This window comes from Bacillus rossius, chromosome 14 (genome assembly GCF_032445375.1).
Source record: "Bacillus rossius redtenbacheri isolate Brsri chromosome 14, Brsri_v3, whole genome shotgun sequence".
Taxonomy (NCBI): domain Eukaryota; kingdom Metazoa; phylum Arthropoda; class Insecta; order Phasmatodea; family Bacillidae; genus Bacillus; species Bacillus rossius.
Window position 1 is genome coordinate 31,745,170 of NC_086341.1, and position 21,049 is coordinate 31,766,218.

General features: G+C 35.4%; 1 protein-coding gene across 7 annotated transcripts in view; it reads right to left on the reverse strand.

Moving 5' to 3' along the window:
- Positions 1 to 12,067: 12,067 nt before the first annotated feature.
- Positions 12,068 to 21,049, reverse strand: part of LOC134538759 (mitochondrial amidoxime-reducing component 1-like) — a 176,373-nt gene continuing 167,391 nt past the window's right edge. For 3 of the 7 annotated variants that reach the window (XM_063380242.1, XM_063380243.1, XM_063380244.1), the window contains exon 7: positions 12,072 to 13,747. In XM_063380242.1, coding sequence (XP_063236312.1) covers positions 13,624 to 13,747 — 124 coding nt within the window. In that variant the 3' untranslated portion in view covers positions 12,072 to 13,623. Of the gene's footprint in view, positions 13,748 to 21,049 lie in introns of all 7 variants that reach the window. The other 4 variants (XM_063380245.1, XM_063380238.1, XM_063380241.1 and 1 more) reach the window with 3 other exon arrangements.

Consider the following 21,049-nt stretch of genomic DNA (forward strand, 5'->3'; position numbering starts at 1 on the left):
TGTATGGAATAATACGCTAGTCAAATCAAGAACAATTTACTAAAATACTAGAGTCAAAACAACATTAAAAATGGAAGGACCATCAACGAAAAGCAGCACATTTGGAAGCACCGACAACGAAAAGGCAGCACATTTAGAAGCACCGACAACGAAAAGGCAGCACATTTGGAAGCACCGACAACGAAAAGGCAGCACATTTTGGAAGCACCGACAACGAAAAGGCAGCACATTTGGAAGCACCGACAACGAAAAGGCAGCACATTTGGAAGCACCGACAACGAAAAGGCAGCACATTTGGAAGCACCGACAACGAAAATGCAGCACATTTGGAAGCACCAACAACGAAAAGGCAGCACATTTGGAAGCACAGACAACGAAAAGGCAGCACATTTGGAAGCACCGACAACGAAAAGGCAGCACATTTGGAAGCACCGACAACGAAAAGGCAGCACATTTGGAAGCAACGACAACGAAAAGGCAGCACATTTGGAAGCACCGACAACGAAAAGGCAGCACATTTGTTACTTACATACTGTTTGTAAAACATTTGTTACCGCAAATCATGCAAGAGAGCAGTAGTGATATAAAAATTATTTTTTAGGTTCAGTAATGTTTGGCACCGCATTATGTAGCCTTTTTGAATTAATGGCAATCGAAACTCGTTACATTTGAAGTTATCATTGCGATTTATACGAAAGCAATTATTTAAGTGTTTGTTGGAATTATTTGCGAAAATATTGCTAATTTAAAGCAAATAAAATGAATGTAATTTTTCTGCAGCATGGATATTCAAAGGTTTGCGATTTCATAAAAATAATTTTTTTGCCCAATAGTGTGGCATGTTTTATTTTATTTTGAATTGTAATCGTAAGTAGATAGATATCGAAACAAACTATTGTAGTCATAGAATCTAATAATTGTTGCAGCGTGGAGTTTTTGAAACTTCAAAAAATACGTATATAAACATATTAAACTAAAAAAAGTAAATATGCCATGGCATCATTTAAGAAAACAAACAAAAGTTTGACGCTGAGATATAAACTATTTCTGTAAAGTTACAGAGGTTTTTAAAAAAAAATGTATTATACAAATCGTTCCGTAATCAAAAACAAATTATTATCAAGCAGTTTACTTTTTAAGGTATTAACAAATAAAATTCATACTATAATTTAAAAAATGTATAACTGATAAATTAAACATTTTCTTGCAAATACTTGGCCATTACCAGCGCTTCCATTATAAACACGGTGGACTTAGTTATTTAATACGACCGCTCAAGGATGGCTGCATTTTCCTCGTAGGCCTTTTCTCGATGGCACGCCCCACACAACACAAGGATTTACTCACATAACTCTCCCACATCAGCACATTTTCCATAGACATCGCATCGCTCCAGGGACGGTATATCAAAGATATTGGTTTCCCGAGTCAATATCTGCTTTCCAGCAACTGCACTGGCAACCCCTTCGTATACGCGCGTCTGCCAGCAGATGCCACCGCATATTATCACGAAAATAGCTAAACGCCTTAAAGCATTAAAGGAGAAATGTGTCGATGAAAAATCCAACGTAAAGAAACTTAGATAAAGAAAAATCCATACAGTCTCTCTTAAGATACATGATTTATTACCAATAGGTTTTTATGCGAAACAAATACGGTATAGCTTCAACACCGGAAATATTCAAGAGTTAACTTGATTCCTTGCTTAAAAAACTTTATTTTGAAAGTTTATCTTGACTTTACATATTTACAACTAAAATAAGTTTGTTCAAGCCAAATATTATCTATATGGGACTTATTTACAAAAAATCTTAAAAAACGATGATAAGATTTGAGATCACAAATCATTCCTGCTAGTAAAATAAATAAATTAATATAATGGTTATACTTAAACTGTATTCGTAAATGTCAAATAGAAGTGTTTCTATAACAACAAAAAATATGTGAACAAGCCTTTTAGTTTTCGCCAGACATGTAGCATCTAACCCATATAAAGAGCAAATTCACGTTTTACGATATTACAAATACACTTTTAATATGAAACAATGTCACGAAAGGTAACAGATTTTTTAAAAATAATCCTGAACGTTATAAATATACGCATATTGTCTTTAAACTACACTTCTTCACTAAAATCACACATAGTTTCCGCGCCCGCCGCTATAAATCACTGCCGGAGCAGCTACGTCGACTACAGAATCATCGTTTTTGCAGATTGAATTTATGAGCTATAAAATGAAACGGCCCCAATAAAGACGAAAAAGACTTAAAATAATCATGTGTTCTCATATTACAAATACACTTTTAATACGAAACTCGAATACAAAATTTAAGGTAGAATTTTTTAAAACAAAATATGAATTATTTTAAAAACACATATGCTATTAATACGTATCTTATGTTTGTTTATTGGTTTTTGCTCAAACAACAAAAATCAGTCTGCCAATTTTTTCTACTTATTAAAATGAGTTAACATTTGAGATTTAACATTAAAATTTTCTTCTCGATATTCTTTTATTTTTTATGGCGTCGAATATATGTTATATCTGACAGTATGATGAACGCTGTGATATCTCTAAATTTAAAGTTAAGTAAGGGTTTTCAAAATTATAATACGTTTTATTAAGTAGTCATTATTTCCAGGCTATAAATTATAACATAGAATTCGAAAGAATATATGAACTATTGTAAAGTTTTATTTTTAATACCTATTCGCGGTGTAAACTCTGCGTTGTTCACGAAAACAATGTATATAGATGTATCAAATTTTCGATATTTCTGTGCCATCCGCCACAGATATCAACAGTGTGGTTATGCATTTCCGTTCAATCGTTTTCCGTTCCATTTGCAAAAGTATTGGTATCAAATGCCATTTACAAAGAGTTAAAATGTTATACATCAAAAATTTCAATTAGTAAATTAGACATGTATGTAGTGAATATTTAATATATGAAATATGTTTTATAATAAATCAAACTAAAATCTTACAAACACTTGGGATAAAATGAGTGTTTATATATATATATATATATATATATATATATATATATATATATATATATATATGTATTTATAGCAACATTTTAACTTCATGAAAATAAAAATATTATCAATATACCAAAAACTGAAAACACAATTAGAGTACATGTTGCAGCTTACCGTATGTCTATATATCGTATGCTTTATGTCATGTCCTACAGATTGTGCACTTTTCTTGTACATCATGACTTGTGGGAAACTAGTGTCGTGTAAATGGCTACTAAGGTGTGTAAGCGACTATTAAACAAGTATTGTATAATAGCTTATAATATAAATGGTATTCTGGAAATTTTTCCTCTATATTTCTACTACAAATACTATGCAGACAAACGGGAAACCGTTAATAACAACGTTAATTAAGAAATAAATGTAAGCAAGTATTTGTTATTTTAATCAAATCAGCTTCAGTTAATACTAACCTATTATTTTTAACGTTAATGCAATGTGTAACTTGTTTACAATTTTTAAGATCATTTTTTATACTTCCTTTTACTGCAATTATATCTAAAGATATTGGGTTTGAGCAAGGACAGTTTAAAAAATTTAACTAAAAAATTATTATTTTAATAAAATAAGTGAAACTTCTGCCTAGCATATGAATTCCCGTTTTTTTCAGGTTTGTATAGAAAAGGAAATAAAAATTCTGATTAGTGTTCACATTCTTGTAAAATTTATACAAAATAATATGAAATTTAAATAAAAAACAATGCGCATTATTGGATTATGATCTCACGGCCCTCATATTAAAATCCGTAATAATTATCACAAAAAATTGGAAAAAATAAAAAAAATTCTAAAAATAAATTTATTAGATTTAAATAAAATATTATTTAACAAACGCTCATACATCATGGAGTCCTCCAGATCTGTAATCGTAGTTCAATTAATGTGGTGGGATTACAGCCTATAGTTATCCCTATTATTTTGGTTTCGTTTTGGCAAATTTGAAGAATATGCTCTTGTTGATTCAAGATCCACGCGTTACATTGTTTGGTATGAGTTGTTTTCTAAATTAAAAGAATCAAATCTAGTTAAGAGCATGGAGAAAGTTGATTTTGAGTGTTATATAGCATCTAATGATGTTTTTCCTATAGTTGGTTGTGCCAAAATTTAGCTGAACATTGCACACTTAAATTGGATGTTCCCGTGTTTAGTTTCTAAAGATGTGAGCTTAGATTGTATACCGGGAGCTGATTTTATGGCAAAATCAGGACTTGCTTGATATGCAACAAAATGCATCTTCTTTAAATTTCAACCTAACCTTAAGATATATTTTGTAGGGAGTAAACTGCAACATGATAATCTTACAGAAATTAGCATAGATAACACCAATAATAAAGGATGTGACTTAGGAAATTATTTACCTTACGAACAACAGCTCGCTATAAAAAATTTGTCCGAACAATTTCCAAATGTTTTAACCGCAAAATTAGGCCTGACCAAACTTCTTGAATACGAAATTAAACTTCACGATAAGGGTTATGTCAAATGTCAACCTTACCATCTTTCACCTCCCCAAATAATCCTTTAGAGAAATTAAGTACAACAATTACTGGATAAAAGTGTCATTGAGCAGTCTACATCTCAATATGCAAGCCCCGAATTTTTGGTCTCTAAGTCTAATGGCAAACAACGCATGGTCGTTGACTTTCGTCGGGTTAGCCAGAAAATTAAGACTGAGTCCGTTCCCTTGCCAGATTTGCAGTCAACATTTCATTGGTTTTCTAAAGCAAAATATTTCACTACAATTAACCTATACTCAGCATATCATTAGATACCTCCGAAACAGGAATCCAAGCCAATCACTAGTTTCTGTGTACCATGGAATTTGTACCAGTTCACACGTGTGCCTTTTAGCCTTGCTAGTGGCGCACAGGTGCTAACACGATTACTGGATCAGATATTTCATGACATCAAATTTAAGTTGGTATACAACTATTTGGATGATCTGGTTGTTTATTCTGAACATTTTGAAGAATATCTACAACACCTGAAAATTCGCGGTACAAGATATTTCTTTTCTAGGCCATAAAATTTCTTCACTGGGCATTTTTATTGATCCTGAGCGCACCAAAGATATTATAGCATTTCCGTGATGTAAAGGGTATAGCCCGATTCATTGGCATGATCAAGTTTTTCGGAAAGTTTATACCTATTATGGCTGAAAAGGCAGCCCCACTTAATTATTTGCGTAAAAAGAATGTGCAATTTGAATGAGGAGAAGAGCAGCAAAAGGCATTTGAAACTTTGAAACAGGACATTATGAGTCCTCCAGTCCTTCGCATGGCTGATTTCTCAAAACCCTTTGTTCTACAAACCAATGCATCTAGCTCAGCCATAGGAGCTGTTTTGGCACAAATGTCCAATGGTGTTACGCACCTTATTGCTGTTGTATCTAGAAACTAACCCAACATGAGAGGAAGTCTACAATTTATGAATTAGAATATTTGGCGGTTGTTTTTGGTATCAATAAATTCAGACATTATCTAGAGCATACAGAATATTTGTTGGAAACCGATTATCAAGCTTTATCTTGGCTTTTGGCTCATCCACATCAGCTAGGCAAAATTGGTCGGTGGTTCATGAGAATTTAGTCATTAAAATTTGAAATGCAGCATATCTGTGGGACACAGAATGTGGTTGCGGATACTCTTCCACATATGTTCGATAATACCCTGACTAATAAAACAATATATGAAGCTGTTTGTAACAGACTACCCATTGGCTTTCAAAGATATTCAGACTCACCAAGAAAATGATGAAGACCTTCGGAAAATTGTAACAGAGATAATATCTGGCCTTCTACACAGTCCAGATTTTTTTATCAAAATGTATCTTGTATTTCAGAACTCGAAATCACCTGAAACATATAGTGTTACCAAAAATCCCGAAAACAGTTGAAATTGAACATTTTCATTCTTCACCTACTGGTGGTCATCTTGTAGTTTACAAAACCATAGAAGCCATTAGGAGTAATTTTGTGTAGACCGGTATGCACTCTGATATCTCTGCGCATGTCAGGCAGTGTCATCTTTGTGCGCTCAGATAACCAGCTCAAAACACTCATTTGGGTTTGTTGGCATCATAAGTCGCTGAAAGGCCAGTGTAAAAATTATTTATTGATTTTCTCGATCCTTTTCCAAGGAGTAAGAAGGGACATAATATGTTGTTAGTTTGTGTTGATGCCTTCTCAAAATTTGTTTGGTTACTTCCTTTGAGAAAGCCGATATACCTTCCACCATCAAGACTCTACAATTTTTTTTGCTTTGAAAATTTCGGAATTCCGTCCACAACTGTTTCAGATAACGGATCTCAATTTACGTCAAATTTTTTTCAGAATTTGTGTTTCACTCTTGGAATACGACACATTACCTTGTCGCCATACTATGCTCTTGCTTCGCATGCGGAAAGGTTTAACCGTTACCTCCGTTCAGTGTTAATCGCTTTCCATGCCAAGGACCAGTCTAGTTGGGACAAGAATTTAGTTTGGCTTCAAATGGCATTAAATTATTCCCGCCATGAATCCTATAAATACACACGATACAATTTAGTGTTTACCTTTGACCCAATAACCAACTGTCTAATCTTTGGTGTTTAAATTATTTGTTACCACAGGATCAAAAAAAATGTTGAGAAAGTTTGGGCAGCTGCCCTCAAAAATCTCAAGTGGTCTCATGATAAGAGTCGCATTAAATAAAACCAGAATCGTATTCCAAACCCCTTTCGGCCAGGTGATCTTGTTGTGTTTAAAGCAGAACCTACTTGCAAAAGAGTAGACAAGAGAAAGGCTAAATTGTCTTTTCGTTGGTCATGTCCGTACCAGATCCAGAATTTTCAAACTCCTGTCACGGCTTGTCTAGAAAATTCTGACACTGGAGTTTATGTGACTACAGCTCACATCTCTCACTTAAAGAAATATTTTGTCCAGCATTGAGTTTAATGCTCATGGTTCAGGAGCTGCAGATCCTAACCTTGTGTCCTCTCAATTTTGTTTCTTTTAGGCCGTTGACTTAGTTGGACTGATCATCCACTGGTCCTAGTATTGGAGTCCTTTGAAACTAATGTTTTGGTTGTTGAGTTTAAGGTTTATGAAATATTTAACATAAAAAGAAATATAAAAAAAACATTATACTAGTATTTAAGTTTTGTTGCATCAAATTATATTCATATGCTATTTTCCGGGGTATAACTTAATATTGTGTGAATAATTTTTTGTGGAAATGAGGATAATTAACTCAGTTAAAGGTTAAGGTTTTTTGGGAAGATGTTTTTAGGGGAGTTTTTTTCTGGGTATTGACAGTTTGGTCGTTGTCTGAGTTTTTGTTTTAGTGCGCCTGTATCCCCTTCCTCGTTCTTCGTTCAGGACGTGGTATCTTCTTTTCTGTACCTCTACTTTGGTTCGCGACAATATAACGATAAACCCTCTCAACACTGATGTATTGTTTGAAAAAGATTCTTTGTAATTCTCAGACAATTTTTATTCCTTTGTTTTAAATTTCGTCTTGCTACAACTAGAAAAACAAAATAAAGAGTTAAGTAGAGAGCTATGGATCATATCATTACAGTAAACAATGACCATCATAAATAAAATTATTCTTGGAGTGTAAACTTTGCTTTTGGTATTCATCCACTCAAAGATAATTTTGCTGCATATAAATCAGAGATTATGGCATTAACTTCCTTGTTGCCCCGGGATCTTTCCCGAGCAAAACTTAGTTTTTTTTTTACTTTGGTGGAAATATATTGAAAACTTTATTTGGAACACTTGATAATGATGATCTTGTCAATTTGGAACAAGGTCTAAAAGAAGTTTCAAGAAATCAAAATAAAATGTTAGCCAGTGTGTTGAATTATATGATCTTTGTGAATGAGCTAGAAGAAAGAGTGGTTAACAACTCTAAACTTTTGAAGAATTAAACAAATATTTATTTAGACAACCACAACGCCTTTTATAAACTTCTAAACTGTTCTATTCATGATGTTGGGGATAAAAAAATGTTGATGAATTGTCGTATTGACTTAACCACACACTTTTATTTCGGATCTGTGAAGCTCTGTCTAGTGCACTTATCGAACTTTTAGACATGAGGCAAGCCATCGAAATTAGTGTACACAATAAATTAAGTTCAGTCTTGTTGCGACCTAAATTCTTTATCAGTATTATGGACCAAATTCAACATTTAATCACTTTACCTCTATACATGTTGGCTCCTGTTTCGTTGGACACTCTATGTATGTTCTATGGTCTCAGCTGAGTCCAAGTTGTAATTTTTAATTGTCCATTAAATGTTTTTACTAACGTGCCCTAGCGAATAAGGACAATATGTTTGAGTAAAACCGTTTCTCTGTATTTCCGTTTTTCTTCCACAAACTTAACCATTATCTGGTTCTCTAAGTTTATGATAATCTGTTAGTAATGCCGACAGAAATCTGTTTGCGCCAATTAATTCCAACCTACTGTAAGGCTGTAGAAAACACGAAATTACTTTGTGTCCCTCTGTTTTCCCGTTCTTTGATTCTCACGTTAATAATTGTGAATTTAACTTTTTCCTTGGCAAAACCTTATTTCCAATTCTGTGATAAATCTATCGTTTCTTTACAACTTCCATTTTTCCTGAAAACTAATTCCTTTTGGATCTTTGCAATTAACACATTCATTGATTTTACCTTTTTATGTCGAATGATGACTGAGTCTTTTTCACCTTACACCATACCTATAATTGGTAATGGATATATTAGCAATGAATCTCTTTGTGATATTGTAAGCCCGTTTTTTAAGATATTAGTTCTGTTAGTTCATCCTTACTTTTAAATGTGTCGTTACCCACCATTCATATCCCTAAATTTCGCTTTAATGTAAGTCAGATAGAATTTCTTCTATTCCCTAATTTGAACTTGAAAACCTCACTTCGGTTCCTACCTAAACTTAGTCGCCATAGCCATAACTTACCTTGTTTCCTTGTCATTCTTATTCTCAGCCTTGTCCTATGGTTAAAGTTACTGTCTAAAGTGACCACTACTCTTATTCCTTCTTAATCTGTACCTGCAGGTACTATCTTGATTCCCTTGGCTTCATCCTCCACCGAGGGGTAATAGTATCATTTTTAATTTTCATTACGTTTTTTTTTATTAGAGTGTTATCCTTGTAATAGTTATTGATAGGTACTATTGCCATCTGCCGGCTGTGGTATACTTAGAAGAGGGTGGGGTGCCGTTGCATTTAGTGGTGTGGCATGTACTCAAAGTGTTTTTCCTTTTGTTTTTTTTTGTTGGCAAACTGGACATCATGTAGGCTCAATTATGTGAACGTTTTTTTTGGGGGGGGGATAGATTATCAATATTGTTATTAAGGTTGTCTTAAAATATATGCTTAATTATATCTCCAGGTAATCTTGTAATGTTTATTATTAACATAAAAAAGTGCCTCAAGATATACAAAATGAAACTGATATTGAAATATAATAAACGTTTTAAATTACTTCACTTGTATTATTTATCATTTTGGAACTGAACCAGTGTTTGTATAATTTTGCCTACCGAGTTTTACATCGTGTGTCCATATCCATGACATCCTACTACAAGGAAGGTTACCTTTCCCGCGCTCTTCTACTTTTGTGGTCAGCCATCATGTGAAAATAACATCTATTAATGTGCCTTTTAAATCAACTTGATTATGTGTAAATTCGTAACTTCAGGCCGCCATTTGGGTAAGCTTTCTTGCTTGATTCCCCGGAATAATTTGAAGTATTTATTTTTGACCGATGTCTTATATTTTTATTTTTTGTTATTTCTTTTAACGGTCCTTGTGTGGCGAGAGACATCCGGGCCAATGCTTGATTAAGTCCATTACGTACCGGGACGAAAGTGAGCCTTTTTCCTCCACTTGCGGCCTCAGGATTCTGCCTGCAATTTCAGGAATGTCGCTACCATAATTTTATTTCAGCTTGAAGCATGTTTGCGCATGAAGTCTCCTTGTTGGACGTCCACATCGAAATTCTAACCTTCCCAATGAAAAGTCCGTTTTTTATAATCAACCTAAAAAATAAATTTTTATAATCATTTGTATTAAATGATGAAGGTAATTAATTGTACACAATTGCCACTATGGTGTAACAAGTTCTTGTTTTAACCTATTTTTTTTCTTTGCGGGGCCCCCAAGTTTATTTATATCTGTTAATGTAAATTTTGTAAACGTTAAATACTCAGCTATGATATCAAGTTAATGTGAAGAAAGTTTTGTTAAGTATGTGCATAATATAATAAGAAAAGAAAAGAAATAAATATGTGACCACACCGAAGTATGTATTCTTTTATATAAAATTTAAAAATCATTTCCTTTCATTATTTAATAGATACATTTTTGTTGTTTTTTATACATGTTTGTAATAACCAAGTGATGGGCAAGTCGGCGCATGTTTTCTACATTGATTCTCTCTCTGCACGTGCTGAACACTATGCAATTGAACCCAAGGTCTCGGACGCTTCTCTGTTTTGTCCTTTAACTAACATAGCTAAGTCAGAGAGTAACGGCATAAATGTAATTTTTTATTAAAATTTTATTAATAATTTTTTTTATTAATTTTTAATTTTTTCATTATTTTATTGCAAAAAAAAATGGATTTTCAAGGTGGCGTTCGTGACGACAATTGCTTCAGTTACGTCATAATTCATGGCACACTAGTTGTCGAGGTCATGCCCTCGACGGCTAAGAGCGGCTTGTTTTTAGGAATTTTGAAACCATTAGAATTTTTGAAAACTGAAACGGTAAACTTTCTTTCTAAACGGGAATTTTTTAATCTCGAAATACAGAATATTTTTAATTTTTTCAAATTTTTTTAATTTTTTTTTAAAAACTTAAAATTTTGGCTGATTTTGCCGAATTTTGGGCAAACTTTGGGTCATTATTGGCAAATTTGGTTCTTTTTTTTTAATTTTGGCAAATTTTGAAGGTAAACTCAAAGGTTAAGGTCATCCACAATGGTCGCCGTGACGTCAGAATATTAATTGGTGGCGGCAATCCTCCATTCCTCCTGCGGAATACTGGCACTACTATCGTTATGTTTTCCATAATTCCTGTTTATTTTTGTTGTTGTGTTCCTAAGTTTGCTGTGTGGTCCAGGTTTGTTGTCCATCTGAATCTACTGTTCTTGTCTTGTCTTGTTGCTGTTATCCAACTGTGTTTGTCTGTGCGTTAATTTTTCATGACTATTTTCCTTCCACTGAATTCTTGTGCTGTCTGTTATTTAAAATTTGAATGTTTTTTCATCTGTGCTGTCGACATCGTGTTGTCCATTATTCCGGTTGAGTTACATCGTTGGGTTTGTTCTGTGTTAATTCAGCTGAATAATCATGTTCTCTATAAATTTAAATTTGAATTAATATTTATTATTTTGCATTCTTCAATTATTTAATGACAAACAGTACAAAAATAAAATGGCGTACGTCCAAAACTTTTTTATTATATCAAAATATCCCATAGCGTGAATCATTTAAAGAACATAGTTGTTCTAAGACTTTTAAAAGTAATCTTTATCCGTTTAACTCATTGCCTTTGGAGTTGAATATCGAAAAATGTTAAATTCACCTAACGTAATTAATTAAGTTATTCATGCTCAGTTTCGTACATCTATCTTTATTTTTATATATAATCACCTCTTTAAGGTTCTAAATCAGTAAAAACGAATAAATATGATTCGTAATTCTATATGCTTTTGTGATAATTCTGTTTAAATTAGATAGCTAGTTCTTCTAGCAAAAAAAAAAAATTAAAATTTAATTTTACACAAAATTTGATATCCATAAATTTTAACAATAAGCAAAATAATCGCTTATATCATTACTATATTCCGAAATTATTAAAACCAGCTAGCAGTTATCTTAATACTTACTACTGTTAACCGCGCTATACTAATTATTTCAAAAAATAAACTACAGAAATTAAACAGTTATTTACATTTCAGTAATATCAGTAATGTCTTATTCATGTAATAATTTGAACAGTATTTTAATTATTGTTGTAGAGGTAAGATTGATTGAAATAATTTTTGTGCATATTTTAGAAATGTAAATATTAAACAGTGCAAACCGCTTCAAACCACAAACCACGTATCCGATGTAATTGTAGTCGTTGTCGATCCCAGGGAGGACTGACACCCTTCCCCCCAGGAAATAACAAGTCCCTCGCTGAAGGGGCCCACTTGCGCTTGCAAAAGCGTGACTGTGAAGCGGGGTTGATAAATGTTACCATAAAAACTATGTTTATGGAAAACTTTCTGTACATTTAAAAGTTTTCTGTTTATTCCATATATGTAGGCCAAAATATGGCTAGTATACAACAAACAAGCTCCCCATCCTGACATGGCCGTGAATTAAGCCCACATGCAAAACATTTGGACAGCGCCAACCCCCCCTCCCCTTCTTTTTTACGGGGGTGTCCCCTTGCGAATCTTACAGATTTGCGCCATTGATCAGAGTTATCTTACTGTAGAAAACGAGTGCGCTTTAAAGTCTGCATATTTTCTCCGTAAAAATTAAATTACTTAATTGTTTTCACTTAGGCAAAAAAAAAACGTTAACCGTTACCACATCTACATCAGTATTTTCTACCAGTAATAACAACAAGTAACTACAAAAAGTATATGTAAGTAAGCAAAAATACCACAGTGTTATTCTCACTCGAGATGGGACAATATGTCACTCTTAACCAGAGGTTCCCAATCTTTTTTGACCACGGAGCCTTTTTGGAATCCAAATTTCTCGTGAAGTCGTATGGAAGTTTATTGACTTTGGACATGTTTCAATCACTTTCACTTTCATATAAACACGGGGTTTGCACTCTTAATTCCAGAAATGGATCCAGTAAAACAATAGGAGAAAAAAAGAATTTTTTTCAATTTTTTAGTAATCCCTTTAAATTTTGTAATATTGATTACAATCACAGTCGGAGACCGTTTGAATGAGTTATGGTGCTCTGTACATTTACAAAAAATTCATTTGGAAATCATTTGCCAAGAAATAGTTCGTACACTACAAGAAATATTTTGTAACTTTTTACAACACATGGCTATGGTTATTTTTGCATATATATATATATAACATGTTTCGAGATAATACTGAGTAGTTCTAACGAAAATTGGGGAGTATATTAGAATGATGTTTCATTCAAGCATAATTATTTTAACCAAGAAAAATCTTATCGAATATTAAATAATTTGAATTTATTTTGTTTGTTGTATTATTCTTATTTATGTGTGCAGTAATACTGGTAAGATATTTTGGGAACGGTTTACAAATAACTTTATCTATGACAAGTACTGGGAAAACACAAGGTAAGAATCGCCACCCAGTATTACTGCTTAGTGATACATTTGTTTTATGCAAATGTACAAATAAAAAATATCTATTATTTTACATGAATATATCTGTTCCATTTGCAGAAATAAAAATTCATTAAAGGGTTCCGGGAAGGACGCAGTTTGGGAAATGCTGCTCCAAACACTGGACGTCGAGGTGCGATGCACTCTTCGGTAGCTCTTCCAGACTGCTTCGGAGGTGCGAGGAACCCCGAGACACTCGTGTCAAAGTCTAGGCGACGTAAACAGGGTCGCCGACGGAAACCTTGCCGGGTGAGTACAGCCCCATGTACACGCCGAGCAAGGGCGCGTCTCCCAGCACCTCCCTCTCCTTCCTGCCGGTCATCTGACGGAACCTGCACACACCAGCCAATAGGGCATCAATCTGCTGTCCTATCAGTAGAGACCCAGAAAATTCGCGGGTTCATTTCGTGTTATGCTAAAATTCAAATAATTATACCTTAGTGCTGCTTCTGTCATTGGTTCACTGTTAATCTGGAGGACTGAGGGCCAATTAGAGACCCTCACTCATAGAAGTGTCGAATCACAGGCCACCCAGTCGAGACGACTCACAAGTCAGCAGCCAATGAACAGTTGGCATTTGCCCGAGTGTGTAGAGGATATTGGAGTCTATCCCGGAGGTCATTAAACCCGCGAATTTTCCGGGTCTCTACCTATCAGTAGGGACTTGAACAATTCGAGATTTCAATGACATACAGGATAGACTCCATGATCCTCTATTCCCTCGGAAAATTACATACGTACATTGGATACTGACTTGTGACACCTGGTAACTGGAATGCCCGATACTATTTTGTTGAATTTTTTTTTTAATGCCCCAGAGTCCTTCAGATAAACTGTGGCCCAATTTCTGAAGCTGCAAAAAGGCAAAAGGGTTTGTATTTGAGCCTATCACAAGATGACTCCCCAATTTTTCACGGTCTACCTATCTGGTGTGTAATCGCCTGTTCAGTGAGTGACTTTTCTAAATTATAAGTTACTCTTGTTAACAAATCAAGCCGTAGTTGCAAAATATCGAATGCAGAAAGTTTATTAGCTGGAAAGAAACTCGCAATCATTACTGATGAACAATGACGTTAATAATATATCAGAAATAAATAAGCGTTACCATTCAGCATGATAACCAAATATATGTTTTTGGTTCGTTTTCTTTCAATCTTCTATTATTAACATGGAAAAGATTGCACACACTTACTCCCTAACTATTTAAAACCATATATTCGAAATTATTCAAGAAGGAAAATCTGTATGACTTTTATAACTGACATACTGGAAAAAAGTTTAAATAATTTTTGTAAAGATGTAAATATTCGCTTTTCTGGTGGATGAGAGTGAAGAGAGAAAACCAGCCACCTAAGTCCTAAATTTTGGAATGATAGTTATATTAATGAGTCTAATATTAAAATATGTGAACGCGATTGCAAACAACTGTTAAACTATACATGTATATAGGACGTAAATACCAAAATACAATTCATTTTAACATCTTATCTTCTTATTACTTTAAATAAAACTCTGTTTCTAAATAACTCTTCAAAATTTTTCTGCTTGCCTGGATGCACATACGATGTGTAGAGATTCAGAAGAAAAAAAACGCGTTTTGAAAACTGCTTAAAGTATCCGAATGGGGTTTGTTACGAAAAGTATTTCAGAATACGCTTAGAGTGGATGAGTAGTTCTGTTTCCATATTTCGTTTCAAACTGTATTTTTATAAAAAATGAAAATTGTTAAAATTCAATTTCAGAATATTTTTAGACATAAAAATCCGGGTACAGATTCTTGGAATAACTTAAGGGACTTTCATTACACTTATCTTTATTTCACAGCAATTTATGAATAGGTTACCGCTCAGATACCATAGTTGGTTCGGAGACGCTTGGCATATGCGTAAGATTTTGTACATGAACTGTTTAAAATGTTCGTCGAGTAGCGGCGAGAAAATCCCTCTTGACTGATGATTGGATGTGTTTGACCATCTTCTGGATCCCCTGGCTACCAACTAGACATGACCTGCCACCTAATGTACGTACATTCCTGAACACTGAATAGACATACTGGCTACTGACTGGGCGCATATTGTCACCTACTGGGCGTGCCTGAGCTCCAAATACATGTCTGGCCAACAACTGGTCGTGCCTTGTTGCTGACTGGACATGCCTAGCTGATACGTGGACATGTCGGCCACAAACCGAATGCACCTGGACGTCGATAACGTGCCTGGCTACTGACATGCCTGACATGCCTGGTTAATCAACTGATATGTATAACTGACTCTAAAACACATGACAAGGCATGCAAATGAATCGCTTTGCTTTCTAGAAACGCTAGTAATATACTTTTTTGTATTTGTAGAATTTATGTAATAAATTTAAAGTTTGTAAAATAACTTGTGTTTTTTTCTCGAACATGTCACTTTTGTAGTATTTTTAAATAAAATTTATTACCTTCTTTCAGTGACCAAGGATCTAACCAAGGACAGGAACCGTTCGAATCAATCATTATTTTAATAAGTGTTTTTTTTATAAATTTGGGAATTTTTCCCGAATTTCTAGCTTAATAATTACGAATTTCCAAGATGGCGTCCAAAACCTCAAGATGGCAGGCTCCACAGAAATAGTAAATTATTACTTCACTCTAGCAGTAAAAAAATTAATTATCATGTTGACAGTGCACTCTATCAGACGAAAACAAGATGGTGGCTTCCAGCAGAGTAAAACAAGATGACGGACATGACGTCAATACTATATGGTGATATATATATATATATATATATATATATATATATATATATATATATATATATATATATCTTTTAATATGTGGTGGGAGGTCAGTCAGCCTGCGGCTTTCGTGGAGGAAGGATCTGTTGACAATTTTCATTTTTTTTCTCTCGCCAGGTTCGAACCGAGGACTCCGTGCTTCATGACGAAAGTTCGTTTTTAAAATTATATTTAATTAAAATTTTACCTGTTCATTTTATATTACTTAAAAAATTTTCCCTATTTTCTAGCATAAAAATTACGGATTTTCAAGATGGCGACCGTAACGAAACGTGCAATGATCTATAATCTAAGATAGTGTAATTATTTTTATTTAATTATTTTTTTTTATGAATTTAAAGATTTTTCCCATTGAAATATGATTATGGAAATTCAAGATCGCGGCCGTTACAAAAAATTGCAACAGTTACATCATAATCCATGGTATCGCCAGAGGCTTATCGGAGGCTGTAGATATGGATTCTTAAGCCTCAATATGGCCATTTCAAGCCATTAGCATTTTTTTTAAATACAACAACGTGAAATATTCCTTCAAAACGGGAATTTTTCCCTCGAGAATGGGAAATGTTTTAGGTATTTGAGTCTTTTTGAAGCATTTTGGAGTAATTTTTAGTCATTTTAGAGTCCAAAATAGCCGCCGTGACGTTATAATCAAAGATGTTGGTCGGCTCATGGCTCCGCAACCTGCAACCCTGGGCCTGTATGCCCATTTATACACTACTGATAAATAATAACCTTGATTTAAATCTGGGCCTTTATCGAATATTGCAAAAATAACATTATTATTTACATAAACAGTTATGATACTATGTATAGGATTCCATGTCATGCAAAATGTCTGCCTCCGGGTTAGTCTATCATGCGTCGATCCCACCTCAGTCTCTGCAGAATTCATGGCGCCCTTGATGACGGTTTCCTTTGTGGCTTTTTACGCTGTTCTGACGTCACTACTCTCGTCACTTGTCGACGAACTCTTGGCGTGGCTACACATCCAGCTCTCTGGCGCTGCGCTCGTTCCTTCGCGATCCCGGGAGTATTTCCTCTCGTTGGACATGTATGTCAGGACACAGTCTGCACTCCTACTGGTTCTCCCGGTGGCTTCACTCGTTGCCTCACGGAAAACCCAATATTTTCTTAGTTGTCGGGCCTGGGCAGGAAAGTATGAGTTTTCCGGCAGCACAAACCATGTCTAACTATACCAAAGTCAATTCCCACAGTGCCAACTCCCTTAACTACCACTGATCCACCCTTTCACACAAGGCGTCTTTACGATCGCCCGACGATGTATGTATCAATGGCCTCCTGCCAGCCTTCTGACCGCTCCCGCCACTGCACATCGAGTCTGGCCTCCGCCCGGGAGCGCATGCGCCGTAGCCACCGGTCACCTGACGTCACGAGTCCGGCGCGGCGTTCAAAACGGAAGGAAATGTGTTTCAACACCGCATATGAACCTACATTAGTAGCTACAGGCGACGTGGCTTTACACAGTAAGAAACTATCTTCACTTATATTTAGCTAATTTTATACCTCCCCCACCCCCAACATCAACCAATGAGCTAAAATATCTGCTTAATGCTTTAATTGGTAGGAACGGGTGGGTAATGGAGATCGGTAAGAACGGTGGGTAATGGAGATTACAACGTCCGCCACGTTTCCCAATTTAAAGCAGAATGTAGAACTTAAAGTCAGCTGCACAAGTAGTCAAAATATTCTCCATTCAAACAATGCTAAATAATATTTAATCAAAGTATTTATTTAAATTCGAAGGTAATATAAAATCTACATTTATGGGTCCCTTCTTTGTATTTCTATCTAATATTTATTATTTTAACAAATATTTGAGACTAAAATGTCTAAGTAGAAACATTTTGTGTATCCATTGTTACATTTCAGGTTGGCCCAGCTAAGCAACCAAGAATAGTAACAAAAAATTTTAATCATTTTAAAAGTTTATGTTTACATACGATGATTTTGACGTTTGTTTTTTTAAGTTCTTCTTTAGGATAAAAGTTAATTATGTAGTTTCATTAAAAATGAAAGAGTTCATGACAGTATTGTATTATTATTCCTCAAATACAAAAGAAAGAAGATAATAACTTACATAACGGGTCCAGACGATGTGTCACATATTCACTGTAGTGGGTCGCTCGATTAAAAAAAAAACTCAAGTCTCTTTGCTTTATTGTGGAACAAAGGCACCAATAAACCTGCGTAAAGTATCCCAGGAGGGGCAACAATGGTCATCCCAGGCCGATGCTGACCCCTGTGGTCATATTTTAAGTTAAAAGTCCATAAATTAATTTTTTTAAATGTATCGTTTCGGCCTGGCCCAGACCAGCAGGCGTTAAGTTAGCTATTGGTAACTTTACTTCATTGTTTCCGGTGAGATGCTAACGACGTGACCGCACATAGCGACGACCGAGTGGAAACTAACCTAACAACGTAACTGTCATCTCTTACAAAGATGACAACAAAAGGGAGACGACCCCGTATTAACTGACCAATCACAAAACAAATCCAGAAATATTAATATATGCGGAGAAATGCTGGAAAATTGTTTTCCTCTGAAAGTCCGGGAAGACACATCACACCACCTCAATGCTCGCTCTGATTGGCTGGCGAGGCAGCGCCCAGCGAAAGTTCAGTTTCATTGCTGCGTATTCGTGCGTTAATTTGCTGGGTTTTCCAATATTTTGAGGCATAAAAAATAACTTGCTGGCGACAGAGTGTCCATGTTAATTTTAAGTGTTTAAGTAAATTACAGTGCTAATAGAACACACTTCAGCTTTATAAAGAACCTTACCCTAATAAATAATAATCAAACACAGACAAAATGATTTAAATTACTTTAGATAATAGAAGAAACATGATTACAAAATAATTATGAAAAATTCAGAAAACATCAACATAAAACATTCTCAGTCAAAGTGTTATTGTTAGTAGGGGGCAGGAATTCTGAAATGTTACACCATAGGTTTAGTTTTGTTGCTTCTATGCAAAAAAAAAATATCTTATTAGTGAAATAAAGAAATAAAATATTGTTTTGTATGAGGTTCTAAAAATGGCATTTATTAAAAAAAATAGTTCGCTTCTACCTACTGAATATGTCTTGTCCTTACAAGCTAAAAAATGTGACTAAAAATTCATCTTTTAAAACTTTGCGATTTTTCTGGTCATGGAGAGTGCTATAATTTTTGGATGAATTTTTAAAGTTAATTATTTACTAGCTAAACCCGTCCACGCTTTGCTGTAGCTCTTTCTGAAATGAAATGAATAGAAAAGTAAATAAAGGTAATCTAGCGAACATAGATTCAGCGGGAAAACACATAATTCAATTTAATACAATTCTTTGCGTTTGTGCCGGAAATTAGGAATTTCAACACTTTTTTTTTTTTTAATTTTATTATTATTTTAAATTATTTTTGGAAATTTTATTTTGCTCTATAATTTGGTTACTAAAGGGCGATTTACTCTTTGTTAGGGTGGTGTTACTCCCCTTAGTTAAATTTTGTGCCAGTAGACAGTAGCACCTTTCCCAGAGACCTATAGGATCTTTTGCAGATCTAATACTTTCTTGGCTGCCCGTTTGCATTTTCCCTCGCTTACAGGCACGTCCCAGGCCTGTAACGTTACTTTACTTCATGACTAAAACTGCATACAGCAGCTCTGGACGAGCTGTTACCATTTCTCAGAGGCTAGCTGACCATAGCGTTTACCGTCACGAAAACGTCTTAAGTTTTCTCCTCGAAAAGCACGTCATGGACGCGCGTTCCCAGCGTCGTTGCGTTTTATGCCCCCCCCCCACCCCACCCACTTACTCCACTCCCCCCCCCCCCCCTTTCAGTTCTTAGAATTCGCCCAAGACCAATGACCGGTCATAAACCCCAGCAGACAGCGACCGTCTCCAAGGGCAACTGACATAAAAAATGTGTGTGCCAAGATGGACCGCACATGACATCTAGCGGCAAACTCGCTAACCGCCCAGACAACTTACCCTGTAGGCCGCCAGAGCGCAGCACCTGACTGCCCCTTTATTCCCTTGTTAAAGCAGACGCCTTGGGCGAGTCGATTCTTTTTTATTTCAGACACCTCTCAAAAGGTAGCGCTAAGGTCGGCCAGTGCTACCAACTTCGAGACATCAGTCAGAGTTTTTTTTTATGACGCCCACTCGGGGAACTTCGGAACCTTTCGGTCCGGACGTCCCAGTCCCTCCCCTCCACTTTGATAGAACAGTTACTTTTAATTACGAGACACGGTTCTTCGCGAGACACTTCGCGTCGCGACTGCAGACGGACCTTTTGGCGATTATCGGCGAGTCGACGAGACACTGCAAGACTTCCATTCGGGCGCAATCGACGATGTAGTCGCTTAAATAAGGGATGCTATCCCTATAATCTTCTTTATGTAGTTTAGTCCGTCTGTGTAGTACAAAGAGTAACAGTTATTTTTCTTTTAAATATTTTTTTTTGAAATAATGAAAACATCCGCGCCCAGCCGCGCATTCGCGGGATCCAGTTCCTGGCTGGCGACGCATCGGTAAATAGAAGCCAACTTCCCTGTCTGGTGAGTTAAGATCCGCGACTTTCCTCAACCTCCCCTTAACTTTTCGGGCATTTTCTGCCCCGTATAATGTCTGTGTACAAGTTCTGATCAGTTTTGATTTGGACTGTTCGCAGACAGGGTCCGAGAGCCGGACGCCGAATTGGCATTTTCACCACTCTTCCTCAACAACTCACAGGCGCCCTGGCATCATGTTCCCGCGTGATCTCTGGGAAACGAAGCCCCAACCTCCGGTGCTACTGTGCCTTTCAACCTTTTTTTGATCTTTCCTAAATTACGCCGTCAGACGCAGTTCA